This window comes from Ictalurus punctatus, chromosome 2 (assembly GCF_001660625.3).
Source record: "Ictalurus punctatus breed USDA103 chromosome 2, Coco_2.0, whole genome shotgun sequence".
NCBI classification, from domain to species: Eukaryota; Metazoa; Chordata; class Actinopteri; order Siluriformes; family Ictaluridae; genus Ictalurus; species Ictalurus punctatus.
In genome coordinates, this window is record NC_030417.2 from 18,667,484 (window position 1) to 18,687,223 (window position 19,740).

The 19,740-nt window shown below is 39.8% G+C and overlaps 1 protein-coding gene across 2 annotated transcripts in view; it reads right to left on the reverse strand.

Moving 5' to 3' along the window:
- The window catches only part of septin12 (septin 12), an 81,933-nt gene extending 63,495 nt beyond the window's left edge, over nucleotides 1-18,438 (reverse strand). The window contains exons 1-2 of one of the 2 annotated variants that reach the window (XM_017453563.3): nucleotides 18,174-18,438; nucleotides 9,386-10,684 (exon numbers count right to left, since the gene is read on the reverse strand). In XM_017453563.3, coding sequence (XP_017309052.1) covers nucleotides 9,386-10,684; nucleotides 18,174-18,219 — 1,345 coding nt within the window. In that variant the 5' untranslated portion in view covers nucleotides 18,220-18,438. Of the gene's footprint in view, nucleotides 1-1,026; nucleotides 1,094-9,385; nucleotides 10,685-18,173 lie in introns of those variants that run through there. The other variant, XM_047151049.2, reaches the window with a different exon arrangement.
- Between the last annotated feature and the right edge of the window lie 1,302 nt (nucleotides 18,439-19,740).

Below are 19,740 nucleotides of genomic sequence, written 5' to 3' on the forward strand. Positions count from 1 at the left end.
CCACATACACGTCGAGTCATCTTTTCAATCGAAAAACCTAATGAGTCTTTTTTATGAATGATGACATGCCAAATGATTGCCAAGGTTTGCGTCCTGGCTCATAAATGACTCGACGTTACAGCCGGAATATTTATGGCGTACCGCAGTAAATTCTTCGGACTGCGCCTGTCACGCTGTTGATATTCCTTGACTGAGTATAAATTTGTGATTGAAGTAGCTCCTGAACTGGAGGGTGATAAATCTACAGCAGAAACACGCTTTGGCCTGCACTAGATCACAAACTCCAGACCGCGGGCACACACTCACTCACAGAGCCGCAGTCCTGCAACGTTTTATCAGAGGAAAAATGGGGAAGGATCAGGAAAACGCCACGGGGTGAAAAGCCGTAGAAGAAGCACTCATTAATGTTGGCATCCTGTAAATCACAAGCAGGGTCCAAGCACCTGAACCATGAGCTCATCACTGTCACGTTTGGAATTGGCCTATTACTTTTTAATGCAGGCAAATCTGAATGGCTGCTGCCTTTCACGGCCACGGAGGTCAATTTTACATTTTGAAATACAATTAAAACTCATTTTCTTTTAAATACACTAGCTAAATGAGTCGATATTTATTCCGTCTCCTTCTCCGAGATCAATTTATCGTATGATAAATAAAGCAGTTAATACCACGGTGCTATTGAATTCTGGATTCCGATTGGTCAGAAAAGTCTAGATTAATTCTCTGGCAGTATTGCAGCTGCAAATCGTTTCTATAGTAACGGCTCATTCACAAAGACGTGTTTAAAAAAAACGTGTATAAGCATCAAAATGGTGACTTTTATTCAACATTTGACGGTGATGTTTATTTAACATTTATTGGCCAATCAGAATCAAGAATTCAACTATTATGGTATGGAGCTAGGAACAGTAGAGTTAGGATAATGTCAGATGTTTCTCTCAAAGAACTGCACACTTAAAAGCAAGACAAATACAATGTGACTCTTACTGTATTACTCAGATATAGTGCTTTCTGCTATGTTCAGACCTCTCTTTATTTCCATGGAAGTGATCCGATCGTCACGACACGCTCCAAACATACCGAATTATCCACACCAAACACTCTACTTTCTCTTTTTTCCTGCTCCATTCGCAAAACTCCCAAAGCTGAGTCCTTCTGCGTGGCTTAGGTACAACGTGTGTTAATAAATAATAGCACTCTTAAGCCCACTTGGCATGCGTTTATTTAGGAACTGCTCCAATTTCAACAAACCTCTTTAAAGTGCGCAAAGAAAGTCAGTTGGAGCAGGACATGGGAACTTCGGTGTTCACAATGGCCTTCGTTTTTATAAAAGCCTATCTGCTTAAGTTAGAACGTCCGGGTCGTGACGTTGTTCTGTCTAAACCGGCTCGTCTCACATCCGCCGTGCCATGTGCGCATACGTCCCCCTCAGGCAGGAAACAGTTTTCCATCCAAAATTAATTACTCCAGTCAAATTGTCACATTTTTCATTACCCTTCAAAGTTTCCAAAAGCATGTAGGCTTGGAAGAATTCAGGCCCCAGGGGACAGATTTCAGTTAAATACTTTGGGTTTTTGTCACTCTCGCAGGATTATACTCGATATCATGATCAAAGAACGCCACGTTTGTCACGGTACACAGCGGGTTTGTTTCCACAACAAAAGAACAGCATGTTGATGAGGCCAGGAAAACACACAAGAACTGACACGGGGCCAAAGAAAATGCATTAATGAAAATCTGTTAAACTGACAATATGACACCAAAACTTTTGGTTAGAATCCAGTAGGGTTCAAAAGTGCCAAAAAGGGAGCACTCCATGTAATATTTATTTCTTTTCTTTAACCCTTTCATGCATATTGTCCACACTCATGGACAGCCGATTAAGCCTCTTTTTTGGATATAGTTTAGTCAAATGTTTTATATAATATAAGACGTAAATCACCTCAAAATAACTTGAGTACCTCTGTAGCTCTCTAGACTAATTACTGTTGTCAAACTTTAGTAACTTTCCACATAAAATAGAAAAATAACTAACAAACAAAAAAAATTCAAGTAACAAAAATATTTGTTCCAGACTCCATTGAACACCTTAGATTTAAAAAAAAAAAAAAAAAAAAATTATTTTATTTTATTTTTTACCTCTTTGCATGTAGCACTCCTAAACTGTGTAAATGTTTGTAGATGTGAATGTTACAACATTTTGGACATGGGAAGATTCATTTATTTGATATTATTTCAAGCATATTGTTTTAAAACTCACGGACAATCTGTTTACTTTTTAATATTTGATATTTAGACAGAATTCAAATTCTTATATCATGCCATTTTAAGTTGAGAAAAAAATATGAAGAATCTGCTTATATGTATATTAATAATTTATGGACAAAATGATTATATATATAAGAAGATTCAAAGTAATCAAGAATGTATTGATTATTTTCTTATAACACCGTTTCCTGAAGTGTTTTATTCCTCTAATAATACAACAATTCTAATTTTTCTATTTACTAAAGAAAGACACGCATTGTTATCCATTTATAGTTCTATTTCATGTTGTGGAACGTACGCAAAACAAATTAGCTCCTTAGTTTGCTAGTTACAGCAGCTATAAACACTCGTTCCCTCACCACCCTCTCTTCAAGTTAATAAGACAAAAAATAAAACGAAATAAAACAAACAAAGTAAAAAACCCTGCAGCTTGTCAAGTTACAGAGAAGTGTAAACTCCCCTGTCCTGGAAAACTTAACATTGCAGCTTTACCTTTGACACTGATACTAGAGATCCATCTGTAAATGTTAAATAAACATGAGAGTTTTGTAGTTTTGAGGTTTCGTGGTAAGCTGCATTTTGTTTTTTTGGTTTTCTTATTGTCTTTAAGAGAGAAAAAAGAAAGGCTGGTGAGAGAACGATAAAAGGAACTACTGGATGTTCCACAACATTGTGTAACTATAAAAGGATTAAAAGTGCAATAATAATAATAATAATAATAATAATAATAATAATAATAATAAATTGTTGTGCTATAAGATGAATAAAACAATATTACAATGCCTTGTTATTGGGAAAAATCAACTTCCGTGTGGGAATAGTAACTCACACTTCATCCCACCAGGCCGTCATTGATTACTTTCCTATAACAGCACAACACAGAGAATTTTATTCCTTACCTAGTCATAGTATATAAGGTATATTGGATTTGTATCTGTTTTCTACAAGTTTTCTTAAAGATTTGTTTTAAATAATGTGTACATTTATACTGGACTCCATTGTAGGTGTACAGCTCCTTTCTCATGGATTAATTCCCTTTTTTTAAACCCAATGGAAGTAGTTATCCTACAAACCGCCTCCCAGGAATCCGGTAACACGAGGTCACAGGACCGCAATGTTGTTCATCTTTAACGAAAATGGGTCCCAAGCCATGCTACTTTCCTATAACACAATATTCCGCTTGTTGAACTGTTACGAGATTCACTTCGGTTCAGCCTGAGCATGAGTGTGTGAAATCAGCCGATGGTGGAATAATGACACAAACAGAATTTATATTCAGTGAAAAACAGATGAAGAAGAGGTTGCTCATTCCACAGCAAACCCACAAAACTGTTTTTGGCCTGAGGAGCTCAATCGTCAGGCTCGTCTCTCAGCTAGTCACCATATTTCTGCAAGCTGAGAGGATTACTGGAGGTCAAATGTGACCCACGGGGACATTCTTTCCTCTTTTCTTTTTCTCTCTCGATCCCTTCTGTGTTAATCCTCACTCACGCATTCTGATTTAATGCAGCCAGCGTATTCTGAAACCTCAAATTGGATTTATATTAAATCGTTCCCTTACAGAAAGGTCAGATCTACGACTAAGTGTATCATGGAGTTTTAAAAAAGTGCACTCTTAAAAAGAAAAAGAAAAGTTTCTGTGGTAGTAACATCAAGGGTGCATGTTTTATACCTTTATAAAACCTTTATACCAAGTGGTATTTTATTTCTGAGAGAATTTTAATTCAGAGAATAACACTAACTAGGGATGTATATCATGATACTTCTTATATTTCTAAGATACACAAGCAATAGTGTTTTTAGCATTGTGAAAAACTGAAAATCTGTGAATTTGGTGATATTTTTCTTTAATGGCTAGAAAAATAATTTAGACCTTATAAATTACAAATTTGCAAAATTTTCAAGACAAAAATGGGTACATGAAGTGAGTTATTAACAGTTTTGTATATTAAATTCTATGTAATAACATAGATGTTATTATTCAAAGCAAGTATTAAAAGTTTTCGTTTCAATGCATTTGATTGCTGCAAGCTAGCTTGCTAATGTAAGTTAGTTAGCATTACTGTTTGGGTTTTCCACACATATCTGGCAGGCTAGCTGTAAGTTATACATGTATCATAAATTTGTCAAAAAATATATAAAGGAAGTGAACTGTGAGCATTTTTCTATCTGTATCCTTTGTGAAAATGTATGCACCATTGCCCATTCAGCTGAAAATGGGAATTTAAAAACCCCCATAAATATCACAATAAAGTAAAAAATAAGGTAGAAAAGTTAGTCTATCAAATGACTGATTATGTAGGTGACATAAGTCACATGTTTCTGCACTATATATAGATATATATAAACATAAGCATGGGCGTAGAGGACGCATGCAATGTTTGGACAAATGAAAAAGCAAATGTTTTTATACAATTCCAACAAAAGCAAACCACAACATCAACCATTATAGCAACAAAGTGTACTGCAGATGAATAAATGAATTTGAAATTCTCCATTATGCTGCCGTTTTGCTGCTTTTTTCTTTCTGTAAAGAGGCGAGAAACAGTCGTGGCCTTTGGGTGTTGTATCTTTTTATGTCATCTGCAGGATTTTCACACTAACAGTTGAGGTATATTCAGTCACAGACTTTAACAGCAAAATTCATTCATAAATTGTGAAATGTTTAAATGGAAATCTAGCTAATGTGCATTGCATCATTTTCAAATCTCATATTCAACTCGTATACAGAAATTCACAACAATTCACACGAGCATATGAAAAATTTTATGTTAGGATTGGGGCGAATTTAATGTTTGTACCTTTTCCTATGAAACTTGCCAAAATCCAGCTATAATGCTGTATTTCAATAAAATTTGTATGAAATGGAGTACGAGATCAGCATGCAGTTACTGCCAACAGCTGAATAGTCATGACACACTCACACACTTAAACATTGGAATCTGGATTCACTCATTCTTTGGAAAACATGCACCAAATTGGTGTTTACATTATGGCGGCTACATGTTTATTACACAAGAAGCGCTTTTGCTTGTTTTGGTTCACATTCTTAGCAGATAATATGATAAACAAGCCCAAAAAATGTCCTCCAGTGTCATCCTGTACATTCCCTTCCAATTCCTAATCAATCTCTTACAGCCTCGGGTTATAGACTATCATCTGCTTCTGGAGAGAAGAATCAGAATTTTGGTTCACAGAAAGAACTCCCAGAGTGAAAAAAAGAGCGTAGTAAATGAACCGCCATACACAGCTGATAAGATTGCATTCACCGGCGAATGTTGTCTTATCGGCTGAGGAAACACATTGCTCCAAAGTGAGCCGAGATATAATTGGAAATGGCACCAAGCCATGACTAACAGGACGGAGAACAAGGTACAGTCATGATCGCCGACCTGCTTGTCAAATATTGCACTAGATGAACTGCTCTGTCGGATTTTTAAATCCATGGGCTTCCCAATTACAAAGAGGAACAGGCTGTCTTTAATATGTTTGCAGTGCAGACGTTTCAGTAGCCGAAGATCCTTCAGACTTTGTAAGCTAAGCTGGAGGGGGATAATAGGGGGGTGGCCTAAAACATCTGCTAGGGAAGAATTTACTCCTTAAACCACTGTCATTAAACGCAAAATAAATTGTGCCGCATAAGCAAGCGATCAGCCTGCAGACAAGTGGGGACATGATGCCAAGAAGAAGAAAGAAAGAGCAGGATATTTATGGTCATTTTCTAAAATTACTTTTTAGCTGTAAAGGGTGTATGTTTCAGTGCACTGGCTGCACGTGGACCTGACTCAACCCCCTGATTTGCACACATGCTAAATGCTCATCTAGGGGGTTATTTTACCCACAATACTCTATACAATGATGTGCATTTTTAATTCCTCATTTTTGTTTTTTCAGGGCAAAAAGTTAGGGCAACCAATCCTAATGGGTTACGGCAACTTTGAGCAAGACAAGTTATTACTCTCCTGTATTTGTTTGTTGCTTAAAAGTTTGTGACATTGTTACTATAAAAGTTACTGATCAATTTGATATCATTCCTTCTACCACAGCGCTGTTGAATTCTTGATTGTGATTGGTCAGGAGCGCTCGCTCAAATTACATTATTGTAATAGTAACAGCTAATTCACAGGGACTTGTATGGAGGATGTTCTACTATATAATCTAAGACTAATATTAAACTAAATGCATTACAAATGTGTGTCATTGTTGATATGGTGAAGTTGTTTAACATAACACTCATGGAAGGAGTCTCTAGTGTCAGCACTTTTTAACAGTCTATAAATGGATAAAAAGTACTGTACTGTAAATGGATGTACTGTAAATGGATAAAAAAAAGTACAATTTGGCATTCTTTAAGAATAAATAACTGGAATTGTTGGCAAACTGCTGTGGTAAAAACACTTTGGGACATGATGTTATTGGAAAATAATCATCTCTGGGATGGTAAGAGAAACTCATGCATGGCATGCTTGGTAGTTCATGACCAAGATCTTATTCGGAAATTCCTACTTGTTCAATTATTAACATTATGTGTTATTCTTAATATCGTTTGTACTCAAGATGTTAAACAAACCAGAAATGATAAAATTCCTGTAGGGAATTAACTCTCCATTATATGTTTCAGTGCACTTTAATAGTAGGTTTAATGGTATAGCTCTCTGTTTAAGAAAGGAAAGGGAGGAAAGCCCTTTGGCTAGTTCTTGTTTTCATCCGTTTTTAAAAAAAAAGTTTTTTATTAGGAAGCAAAACATCTTTGAGTCAAAGGAAGTCGGAGCAAAACAACAATTTAGGCAGGGAACATGAATTAGCAAGACGTTTTTCATCTTTATGGTCAATCGTAACAAACCGTGATGCATTTTAAAGGCGTGTCAGTAACAGCACTGCATCTCCGTAAACGTAAGCAGATCCTCTTCAAAATACCTTTGAAATGTAGATATAAGTGCAGAGTGGTCTCCTGTATTGAATGCCAGAAAAATCCTTTCTTTTATTTATTTAGTAGTTAGACGACTGAAGTTCGGAAAACCCCTAAGGCACTGCCAGTAACCGATTTTACACTACATGTTTTGTATGCTCACAATGAACAATAGCTGCCTTATAAATCTTAAATGGCTGGATCAGACACTCTCAAAAACCTACAAACTGTCTCTTATTGTCAGAGACCAAGAGTGGTGTAATTAGTAAAACTATCAGAGCATGTACTATGAAGAGACAGACTGTAAAGCCCAGTGTGATCAACATGCTGGGGTTTGAGCAGCTGGTTAAGGATTTCCACAAACCTCTGCATGACAGAGCAGATAACTGCACTTGTCTTGGAGTTTACATTGTGTGAGGAGTGGCAAGGGTAGGGGGGAATGAATAACCTGTTTTTCCATGTTATCACGGGAAGTTGAGGAACATCACCGCATGGTGATAAACAATGGGTGTGAGTGATTATATTTTTAAAAATAATATATAAATCAACTCATGGAAAAAGAAGATGTGGCATTTCCCGTCGGTGCAGCAGAACATCTGCTTGCGTTGCATGCCCAGATATTTAAGCCAAAGAGGAAAACCAAAGATACCACAGAGCAAAACCTCGGGAAACACATGACCCACGACATGTGGTACACATCACTGACATCTGAGATTGTTTCAGACTGAGAGTTGGAACAAGCACATGTCCACCCATAACCCTACTGAAATCCAGGGACAGCTTTTCCAAGTAGTGTCTAAACCCCCTCCCCTTACCTTCCTTTGATAAATCATCCAAGGCAAATGAAGGCATACCACGAGAAAGTATGTCAAAGTAACTATGTCAAAAAAATTGCTGCCTCAATGTTAGCGTAGTCCTATAAGTTGTTGCAGGATAAACAGCACGTGGAGGGTCTGGGGCTACTAAACAATGCCAGGCACTCATAGAGATTCAGGAAAACACCCCGTGCCTCCCATTCCAGGAAAGGAGGACGGAGGGAGCAAACAAAATGGGAAAGGAAAACACACACCATGTGGGAAAGAAGCACATTTCCTCCTTCGTCCAAGGTGAATGATCTTGCATCCTTTTCTATCCTCCCAATTCCCGTTGTCTAATCCCATTTTCAACAAACCTGAAGCAAATCCACACCTCCCACGCATGCTGTTCTAGTTCTAGATAACCTCAGCAAGCTCTCACCGCTGCCTGTATTAACTTTGCCTTTTTACAAGTTTCATGATGCAGCTCTTTGTTAGCACATCTTGTTTTCATCAGCAGCTTTTCAAAGACCCAGATGTCCTGACCCAAGGGATGCTGCCAGAACTGTAATTTTGCGCACTCGGCCGCTATGTCTCTACTCCGCTTCCTTTGATGTTCCTCAGACCATGGCTGAGTTTCAAACAGACAACATATTTATGCCAGTCAGACCACAAAGCCGGTAAATTACAGTTTGTTAATGCTTCCGATGGACGTTTTTGAATCTTGCTGATCCCCATGCTGAACAGGGATGTGGGCCGTGGCAAGGCTCAGGCTGCACACCTGAGTGGCTGTTCAATAAACAGGCCTGACTCAACAGCCTACGGCGGGATTCTGCTTTGCTGTGGCTGACAGGGTTCCCTGTACAGGATAGGCAGTGATGACAGGCCTCCCTACACTGTTATCACTGTTTGCACTCGGCTATTTGTTGATATGCCAGGAATTCCTCTCTTTCTTTTTGCCTCACACTACTTTTTTTCCTATTCCCCTGCTGGATGGTAAAGAGATGGATAGGAAAAGACAGCTGTGGTGAAAGCAGCACTTGAAGCCCTGCTTCCAGACCTATCCAGCTTTGTTTATTTAACTAATGGTATTCCCTATGAAGGAAATATTTTGCGCTTTAAGTAAATGCTAAGTGCAGGCTCCAAGAAAATCATTTGTATTGTGCAAAGGTTAAATAAACATATCATTTAAAAAGTACTTCAACCAAACATTGGTGAAAATTAATGCATGTAAGCATTATGAAAAACAAGATTTAGTCAACCCCAACTAGCTTTTACTCATTGTTAGATTCTGTTTGTCTCCTTTAGAGAATACATCAACCGAATGTGGTCAGTAATAAATAAAAGCTAGTAACCACAAATTAGCATATCTGCTTTAGATAACACTAGCACAAACATTATAAACAAAGCATACCTTCTGATCTCTTCAGCTCTTTGCATTGTACTGGTGGAGACTCTTTCTTGATACCATTCCTGAGGGGGGTGACAGAGCTTGGGTGGGGCTTTGGTGCTTTAACCTCCACTCTGGAGAAAGAGGCAATCCTCTGGAGAATGGAACCCACACTGTCTTTGGCTTGAGGCTCATTTTGTGCAGGACTGCTGCTGATGTTCTCCCGTGTGGGTGTAGGCGATGTTGCAGGAGCAATCTGGACCATCTGAGGCTGCGAGACCAGGTTAAAGCGAGGGGTCTGGGCAGGGGACAGCAGGACAGGGGACTCACTTATGTTTGGCACTGGGATGGCTCCTGGAGGGGTGACCAGCTCTCTTTTCTCCATGTTGGAGGGGTGAAGCATGGGTAGATCTGCACTGTCTAAGCTACTGACAGAAGCAGAGGTGCTTTCAGATATAGAAGGGCTGATTGACACTGGGTGAAACCTTGCTGGAGGTTTAGGTGGCGCAGGGCCCTCTGTCTGGGGTCTGACCACAAGGTTGTCGAGATCAAGAGGGAATTTGTTGAGCCGTGCAGGCTCTTTGGTTTTAGGTGGCTGGTGGTTGATGGGTGAATCTTTCCCAACGTGGCCATTGTTCTGGAGACGATATGCATTCCAGGTAACAGCAGAGCTAGGGTATCTTGTTCCCGGGGACACTACACGTCTCATTCCTCCACTCTCGGACATCTGGAGGTCCAACGAGGGCATGGAGCCATGGCTGATACCTAATGGCTCTGTGGGGATCACCAGAGGACCCTCCAGCTCTGAATGGAACATGTTCCCATGGGAGGAAAACTTCTTCAAGGCAGGGCTGCTCAAGCACTGGGATTTGTACTCACCTACTCCCATGGGACTCTGTGGAGGGCTTGTGTAGGAGCTCATTTTGGAAGAGGCTTGGTACTCCAGGCTGGAAGAGGAACTGTGAAGGCTATCATTATCACTACCAGGACCCGAAGATGAACTGAAGCCATTTGGGTTGAATTTGTTCTGGAAGGAGGAGGCACGATTGATTCCAGTGTTAGAGGTGATAGTGGGCTTTCCCATGGTGCCTCGGTTAAAGGACAAACTAGACACCATCCTATTCTTTATGGATGGGCTCTGAGCAGGACTGGAGCTGAGACTGATCCTCGAGCGATAAGTGGGGGACATGAGACCACCTGGACTCCGCACCTCATTAGCTTTGTTGAGGATGGAACTTGGGCTGATGGGAGATGTGACTGTGGAGGCTGGAGAGAATGTGGGGATTTCATCCACATCATCAATGTCAAAGGATCTCTTCAAGGCTGTGGTGAAAAAAAAAAAAACATGCACAAATTAATACCTGCAATATTTCCTTCATATCTTGTTGGAGGTTTATTGTGCAATAGTAGTTCAAACGGTGTTACAATGTTAGAAATCAGTTTTATATTGGCAGCAAATAAACTGTTTTCTGGCACTGCAAAGCGTGAATCATAATTTCCATTAATGATATTTTTTTACATTACATTTGCAAATGACAGGACTTTTTTCATGATAACGATATTCAGTCTACTCTTGTCTGTGTATGTCACACTCATTAATTTCTCATTCTGAAATGAAAATGAATTACATGCAGGGAGATAAATATTAGACATAATAAAAAGCTCTTGTACTGCTCCTTTGCTTGTTTTTTTAAAATAATTTCAGATTCCGTTTGGGGCTAAAATTACTCTCTTATCGTATGGTACTACTTCCTTGCTGCATGATAAAGAGATGGAGGGGAAAAGACAGCTGTAGTGAAAGCAGCACTTGAAGCCCTAAATCTTAATAAACGATCCTGAATGACCTGTATGTATATCATTAATTACTGGGTAATGGTAATATGGATCAGTGTATGCTTCGCAAATAAAATAAAATAAATTAGAAATTTTTATCATATCTTAAATGAAATTTCCAGAGTGCACACAGAGTCAAGAGAATAGTCTACAGATTTACATATGTACTTCCAGGTCAACTCTGGTCAGGTCAACTTCCTAATTTAGTGTGTGCCAAGAAAAACAAACAATAAAATAAAATTAAAAAGCTGCTCCCGTTTTCATAATGAATGTATAAACACAATGTTCACTCTAATACTTATTTCCGAAAATGTTTTTTTTATAGAAACTACAAGGTCAATTTGTTTAAACAGACAGCCTAACTAAATATTCCTCTGTCAGATGCATTGTTAAAGGTCGAGCCATAATTACAACGTGGTCTGTTTGATCTCACTTTGAGGCTGCCATGACATCATTGTATAAAGATAGTTCAGGATTCATGCTAGTTTTGCAAGATACAAAATAAATCACAGTAAAGTAACATGGACCAATCACTTAAAGTGCTTTTTTTTTTTTTTTTTTACTACTGCAACAACACAACCATGCTGAGATAAAAATAACAGCCGTGCTAAGACATATAATAAGTACTGTATGTTTAGTGTGCTTTGTTAGGCCTCTCATAGATAATCCTGGGGCAGCTGAGACTATTCCTGATGTGCAGAGATTGAAAAAGGAGCCATAAGACGTATTGTTGATTGGCGAGATCAAATGGTTTTAAATGAACACGGTTCATTTAAACAATTTGAGCAGCAGAGTACAGAGTACAGAAAAGCAAGAATAAACACCAGAAAATAAATGCTGAATATGAGTCCCCAGTGTACAGTGGGTCTGAACTGTAAGTCTACACCTGGAGCATGTAAATTGCAGTGACACTGAATAATCCTTTCATTCCAACAGCCTGTGCAACAAACCCCAGCGCAAACACGGCTTTCCAGCCTTTCCCTTCGCAAAGAGTGGACTCCTCGTGCACAAAGAGCCAATTCACGGACGTGGTGGTGTCGCAGGCTGAGAGCTTGGATTACGCCTGCCTTTTGACATGACCCAGAATTCCTTTAGAGGACAATAAGACTGTCCTGGGATCTCTGCAGCAGACGGCATGTGGCTAGAAATATTTTGCATGGGCACCGGATCTACTCAAGGCAACAGCTGAAGTGACTCAACAGCTGATGCTTTAAGAGTTTGTGACTGCATTTGTGACTGGTACTTTCACTCTTACTTGCTCTCTTTCATCCAGAACAATGAAACCGAATACCCTGATGGCTCACTGGTTAGAAATTTTGTTGGTCTTTCAGGTGTAGTTATCCAGCACTGTGTAAACGTACTACTATCAGGATAGCGCTACCTTCCATCTTGAGTAACAGTCCTGATTTGGATCACTATATACCAGAGCTGCTGTGGCATTTCTCCCTGTAGGGTGCACTGCCAATTAGAGCCACCGTCAAATCACTAAATCAAATCCCATTTCACACCCTCCCCTTGTACATCAAGTAAACCACAGCCCCTTTGTTTCAACTCGCCCATCACAAGTCACACAGCTAGAAGAGCTAATCGGATTCCAGCAGTGGGAATGCTTTTGTTCGGCAGACACACGTCTGTCTGTTTGTGGTGGTTACACATACTGTTATTCCCTTCAGGGCTGCAAAGGGCACCATTAATGAGTCTAATAGAGTGCAAGTGAAGACACTGTATATAATCTTAAAGATGGAAAAGTGCATGCTGCTTTAACTAACTGCTTTTTCAAAGAGTGTGAGACTTAAATGGCTCACAGCCCAACAGGCTTCTAACAGATCTCTCTCAGAGTAGCACATGCAAGTGTAAACTTGCACTCCCTTTCGACCAAAAATAAAGAGGAGCTGGTATCAGGTAATTACTGGCACCCTGTCAAAGACTCAGGAAATAATTATGCTGGCAGCCAAGCGCACCATCATTGCCGCTCTGGGCTGCACACTCTCTCACAGGGGCCCGATCCTCCTTGCTTACACGTGGAGAAAATAAATCTTTCTGGACTTGATAAAAATTTCTCACTCCCCTCCATTTCCGCTCCATGGTATGACTTAGCCCGTTTGACTGAGACGCCTCTCTGTGCTTTACCTGCAGAATTGCGATAGACTGGTATTGATGGCATGCTTCCCATAACGTCAAATAGCTCACATTCCATAGTTAAAGGAGTGTCTAACTCTAGTACTGAAGAGCTACAGAGCTTAAAAAAGAGTTGAATTCTCAGAAGTGTTCTTCAGTTTCTCACTCTCGCAGAACATTATGACAGATGATTCCCTCCACTGAAGGAGCTCAAAATCTTTCACTATCCAAAGAACCCTTGAGGAACTATCTGGTGAAGCTGCTCTGCCCCAGATCAGATAAATTTGCTGTGGATTACACAATAACACAAATCTCTACACTATTAGATAAAATGTTTCCTTAAGAGTTCTTCAGTTTATCCCTCTTGGAGAACACTATAACAGAGGGTTTTCCTATGAGAGAGGATTCCAAGTAAAAAACATAACTATCTGAAGAACCCTTTAGAAACCCTTTTATTTTGTCTTCTAACAAACCAAATTAACACCAAATTAGCCCATGAAAGACTTGGTAATTAGCAAATGAGTGGAATCAGGTGTGGTAAATGAGGTAGAAAGCTAAACAACTGGAACCTGGCAACGTAATGATAGCTGAGTTGCCAAAGAACTATTCTCTAGTTGCCACAAGAGCCACAAGGGTTCCTCAGCATTTTTTCAGATTTGTGTGCTTTTTTCAGTCCACGAAAGCTTTGCTAATTAACAAATTAATCGAACCAGGTGTGATAAATGAGGTAGAATGCTAAATGATGGGAATTTGACAACAGTGTGATAGTTTCCAAAGACCTGATCTATGCTGTTGAGCTTATTTGACCCTGGGGGTAAGACCTATCTGATGGTGGGTTAAACTGCATGGGAGAAAAAGCAGATTCACATCACTCTGCAGTTGGCAGACAGACAGAGCCAATCCCCTTGGTGGTTCCTGACATACGAAGCTTCTCTGCAAAGCCTGTTAAATGCTGGCAAACTGACACGACAAAGTACAGAGCGTGGTGGATTGGGCTGTCATGCACAGCTTTTATGGGAGGTGCCCCAAGGACAGAATCAAAAAGATTCGCTCGCGTTTGTCATGCGTCCGCCTGGCTGGAGAATCATTTAGGTATTATATTATGGCACATACTGTTCAACAACTCAGGTCTTTGGTTTGTGTATAAGTACTGCATGCTTCACGTGGAAGGGCCTTGTGTGTAGCTAATGGCTGCCCAAGGGAAGAGCTGCAAGACAGAATCCTGGGGAAATCAAGCAAAAGCGGAGCATGTGGACATCTGGCTATAAACTTGTATGATCCCCAAGAAAGCTGACATTTGTAATCACTTCCATTCCTCATTGCTGACACCACAGCATGTAATACATTTACACAGGGGCTACATATAACAGATTAATTCCCTATATTGAATGTCAAAACATCTTCCAGTCTTCCAAAAAGTCTGGTCAGCTTGATTTACTACTACTAAACATGCAAAATAGCCACAATTCCTATTATGAAGCGTATGGACGTTGAGCATCTGGGAAGTTCTGGATGCTTCCTACAAACAGAGATCAGTGAGTTGGCCAGGCATGGAGGGGCATGTCAGGACTTGCGATGGAAACACCTCTCATCTCTCCCTACCACATTCCTTACAGGTACACACTGACGACCCCTTCGGTACATGGCTCAGGAGACCACCTCTGCTCCAGCACATCTGGAAGTCAAATTCCGAGCTGCTATTTGCAGCTCTGCAGCGGTGCAAAAGAAAGGCCAAGCACTTGCACCCCCAGGGGCTACAAAAAACTTTCACACTCTAGAAGACTCTGTCACACACACTAAATCCTCTGAAAGACTGTTGACTCTTTCTTTCCTCTTTTTTTTGGCTCTCTGACAAATTGCTCTGAGTTTCCTGATGGGCTAACACAGGAAAGCTGCATTTACATGTTACGTGTGGAGTAACATGTCGAAGAGTGGTAAGCGGGTTCAGAGGTTGAAGGACTAATGGGTAGATTAGCACCAGAGCCCTCTGATGAGAACTTCAATTTCGGGTGTTTATACAAGGTATGATAACCAAACAGCGGCCTTTGAAACTCAGGAAGCATTCATAAATCACCATCATTGACTAAATCCCGAAAAGGGTTTATCTAATCTTATTTTCCCTCAATGACCTTTTTTCTGGGAGACAACAGCTTGGCATGCACTTTGAAGCAGGAGACTGAATGCAGCTTGCCTAGTCTACAGTGATGAAGAGAGGCAGTTTACCGTAATTACCTCTGCAATAGCCCAGCCGTAAACACACACGCTTTCACACACACACACACACACACACACACACACACACACACACACACACACACACACACACACACACACACACACACACACCTTTATACTATTTAACCCCTCAAACCTAGTCTAGCTTTACTGGGGCCCCAAAGTCTACCAAAACTTTGTGGTGAGGAATGCATTAACTGAATTGGGGGGGAAAGGTAGGCCAGTCATGTAACCTTTTTGTTATTTCATGTTTTCAGACCTCTGGGTTAGTGAGCATGTGATCTTTGACCTTTAGGAATTACCAGGTCAGTAGTGCAGCCACTGAAAACATAGAATCTTTATAAACTTAATGTTATGGTCTTCTTAAGCACTGTTTGGATGGGATAGGATTTCTGGACATATCTGCTGTAGGGCTTGATCATGATCATGACCATAACGTACAGTATGTAAGGTATATCTGTGTATGCGTGAACTCACTAGATGTGTTGCTTCTTTTTTTTTTTTTTTTAAGTTCTCCATATTTTATCCTTCTTGGTTTCAGTTTGGAAAATAGTGAGCTCTTCTGTAATCTGTTTATACTGAAGAAAAAGTGGTAAACTTCTTTTCTCACAGAATATAACAGGATCTTTAACAATGTCAATTCAGATCAAACATTTAATACCTGGTTTTATTTCTACTGGTCATGTTATAGAAGGTAAAATATGGCGGACTCTTTCCATATGTGTCCACATACATTCCATAAAAAATGACGGATTTAGATGGCACTAAAATCTACCACCAGTGATACTAACCTCTAACTAAAAGTGTCTACAGACTTTACTCTCAATTGATCATTTGATGAGGCACACAACTACAAAGACCAACATAAAGGCACTACATAGCTCACCACACATTCCAAAACATTCCACTCATGTGTACAAGATACGGGAGGTCCGTCAAGAGTGAACGAGCGCACTGTATATCCTAGCTCAAGCACCAGCCAGTACACTGGCCCCTTGTTCAAAAGTGACCCTACTTGTCCCGTCTTGAGGTGAAGCTGACAGAATGCAACGCCTCTCTTGTGGCATCTTCAACCACTAATCGCATGGTTTGGGTGTGAGAAGATTGCTAACCAAAGCAGAAAGACAGAAAGCCTTTCAACATGGAGCTAAGTGGTGGACATTACAGAAGGTCCTTTTTGACGACTTTACAGTTGTCCCAGTGGATGGTCTTTGAATTACCATTCAAGAATCCCCAGAGCATTCATCAAATTATCTTTCCAGACATGTGTTTATGCAGTCCGGTAAAATGAATCCTATCCGAATAAGTCTTCGGACTTGACAGCACAAACATTTTGCGACCACCAAAATAAGGCATTCAAAGTGTCACGACAGTAAAGAAGGCCCGTAACGATCACCCCTCCAGAATCAGAGACTCCATGTCTCCAGTGGCCACAGTGGCATTCCTTGATGTTATTACAACTCTGGGGGGTATGAGAGCTCATCTGATATGTTTGTTTGCTCTGCAAAAGCTTGCTACTTCAACATTCTGCCTAGTTAAGAGTGGCACTTTGTATGCATTTTGCATAAACGTAGCTAAGATAAATGATGAAGAGAAGTCAAGCAAAACTATTACGATGCTTATCACGGTAAACAATTCGGAGGAAAGTCCAGCTTGCTCATGATCACATGATCATGTAACAGTGATGGTGCTGACAGAAATGTGATATTCAACAAGTCTCACAATACAAAATGTCCCCAAGAGCAGCATCAGTACACCACTGAGACCCTAAATGAATACTTAGATATTACAAAATTATAATAATGATAATATTATGAGCACGTCAAACCTTTTATTCCAAGGTCTTAACCTTAATTTGTTTATCTCCTCAGATCAGCACCTGTCTAAACACTACAATGTTGAGAGACAGAGGCTATTGTTCTGAGAACCCTGCTGGGTGCCGGTCCATGACGAATCTTACCAGGGAAGGTTTCTCTCTCTCTTTTCCACAAAAGTGTGTATGCGTGTATGTGTGCGCATGTTGAATCCAAAGGTCCTGAACTGTTCTGAACATAGATCTACGGCTCTAACATGAGGAGGGCTGGTTTATGGGCTCGGGAAGTTAATTACAGTCCCATTCTGGTGGAATGTGTTTCTGCTGAGGCTTCATGTAGAGCTGATCTTTTGTTGTTGTTGTTGTTGTTTTTGCAGTTCTAATTTTGAAGACCTACAAAAGTTGTGTGAACAGCATGAGCATTTTCACCCTTGTGAGAACAAGAGCATAGACTGTGCAGAGATTGTTTCCTATCATCAAGATTCAAGCACAGACCACACAAGGCAGATGCATGCCATCTATAAACAGTTATTAGTTTAATGAGAGAAAATTAGACTGCTTAATTGCCAGGAAGTCTTTTTTGCAGGCCTAATGGATTCAACAGAATGAAGTTCAGTTAATTACTCCTGAGGAAGGACAGAAATTGATTTCCTACCTAAATAAAAACGAATTTAAAGCACATCCGCTGAAGTTACACACCAGTGTGCATGGAACTAATAAGCACTTTATACCATCCATTTGTGCAATTAACATTTAAATGCAAATAGTAAATCAAAATGGAAGTCTTCATTGCATGAAGTGTGCCACACTCACCCTCAAAATCCGACAATATCCCCTCGAGGTGATCATTTACAGACATCCTGATTTTATTCAGCGAAGAAAAATAAATAAATAAAAAGTTTCGCTCCTCAGTTATATAACCGCAATGACTTTTTTTTTTGTGCTGAAGTTTACACACTCGCACACACACACACTCTCTGCTCTCTCCTCTCTGCTCCCGACGCAACAAGAAGAAATATCAAAGTTGCGCTTCTAAGAGACTTCGCCTTACATCCACGCGCGCCGCTTCCTCTCTGAATTGATGGTTCGGTCGCAAACGAATCGGCTCTTTCTTTAAGGAGTCGTTTGTCGAAGGTGTGTCGATTGAATGAATCGATTCGCGATGGGGGAATAAAGAATCAGGCGTTTTAGTAAAGTTGTGTCGCGATCACGCGAAAATTAAATCGAGATCATGAGAAAACAAGAAAGAAAAAATTATTCATGCATGGCCGCTTAGGGATTCCGTATAATCCTGTATTTTTTTCTTGTAAATATGCTACAGTTGGCACATGCTTGACTGTAATTATCTTACATTGCATATTTTTAGAAATTAAACTAATTATAGATGAAGCTTTTAGACTAAATGTGATGTTAAATCACAGCAGCTTTAATTACACTTAATATACTTCAAAAATAAGATGATTGTAGTAGGCTAAATGAATTGTGAGTTTACTCCAGTGTACAGGGTTGCCAGATTGGATGTAGTGAATGTTGCTTTACATTTCTGAGAAATAAATCTTGAAGAGTTCAATTCGGTTAAATAGGTTCGTTCTGAAGTATTCTTCCATCCATTTTCTGTAGACTACCGCTTATTATACAAGGTCCCGGGGAACCTGGAGTCTATCCCAGGGGGCACTTGGCAGGGTACACCCTGGACTGGGTGCCAATCCATCGCAGGGTACAATCACACACCCATTCATACACTATGGACACTTTGGACATGCCAGTCATGCATGTCAGAGGGAGGAAACCGGAGTACCCGGAGGAAACTACCGCGGCACAAGGAGAACATGCAAACTACGCACACACAGGGAAGCGGCGGAAATCGAACCCCAGACCCTGGAGGTGTGAGGCGGACGTGCAAACCACCGTGCGCTGGTTCTGAAGAATCGAATCCGTAAAATGAATCGTGGTGAGTTTTCCCCACTGTACACGGTTGCCAGATTGGATAACCCAATTCCACATGTTGGAACTCTAATTTGTCGAAACTAATCCAATCTTTAATAAACGAAAGTTAAATGCAAAAACACAACAGAATGTCATTATTGTGTAAACAAAACAAAAATAATAATGATAACCAATTGGTTATTAATAGCTTATTAATAACTGTTAATAGGTTATTATTAATCAAATACTTAGGCTAATGAAATATATAAATATACAAATTGTAACTACACATATATTTTGCATATTTAGCTTACAAAGTAAACTCTAACTTCTAATAATCAAATTCTTCTTCTTCTTCTTCTTCTTCTTCTACTTATTATTATTATTATTATTATTATTATTATTATTATTATTAATAGTAGTACTAGTAGTAGATACATAGGCCTAAGTGACA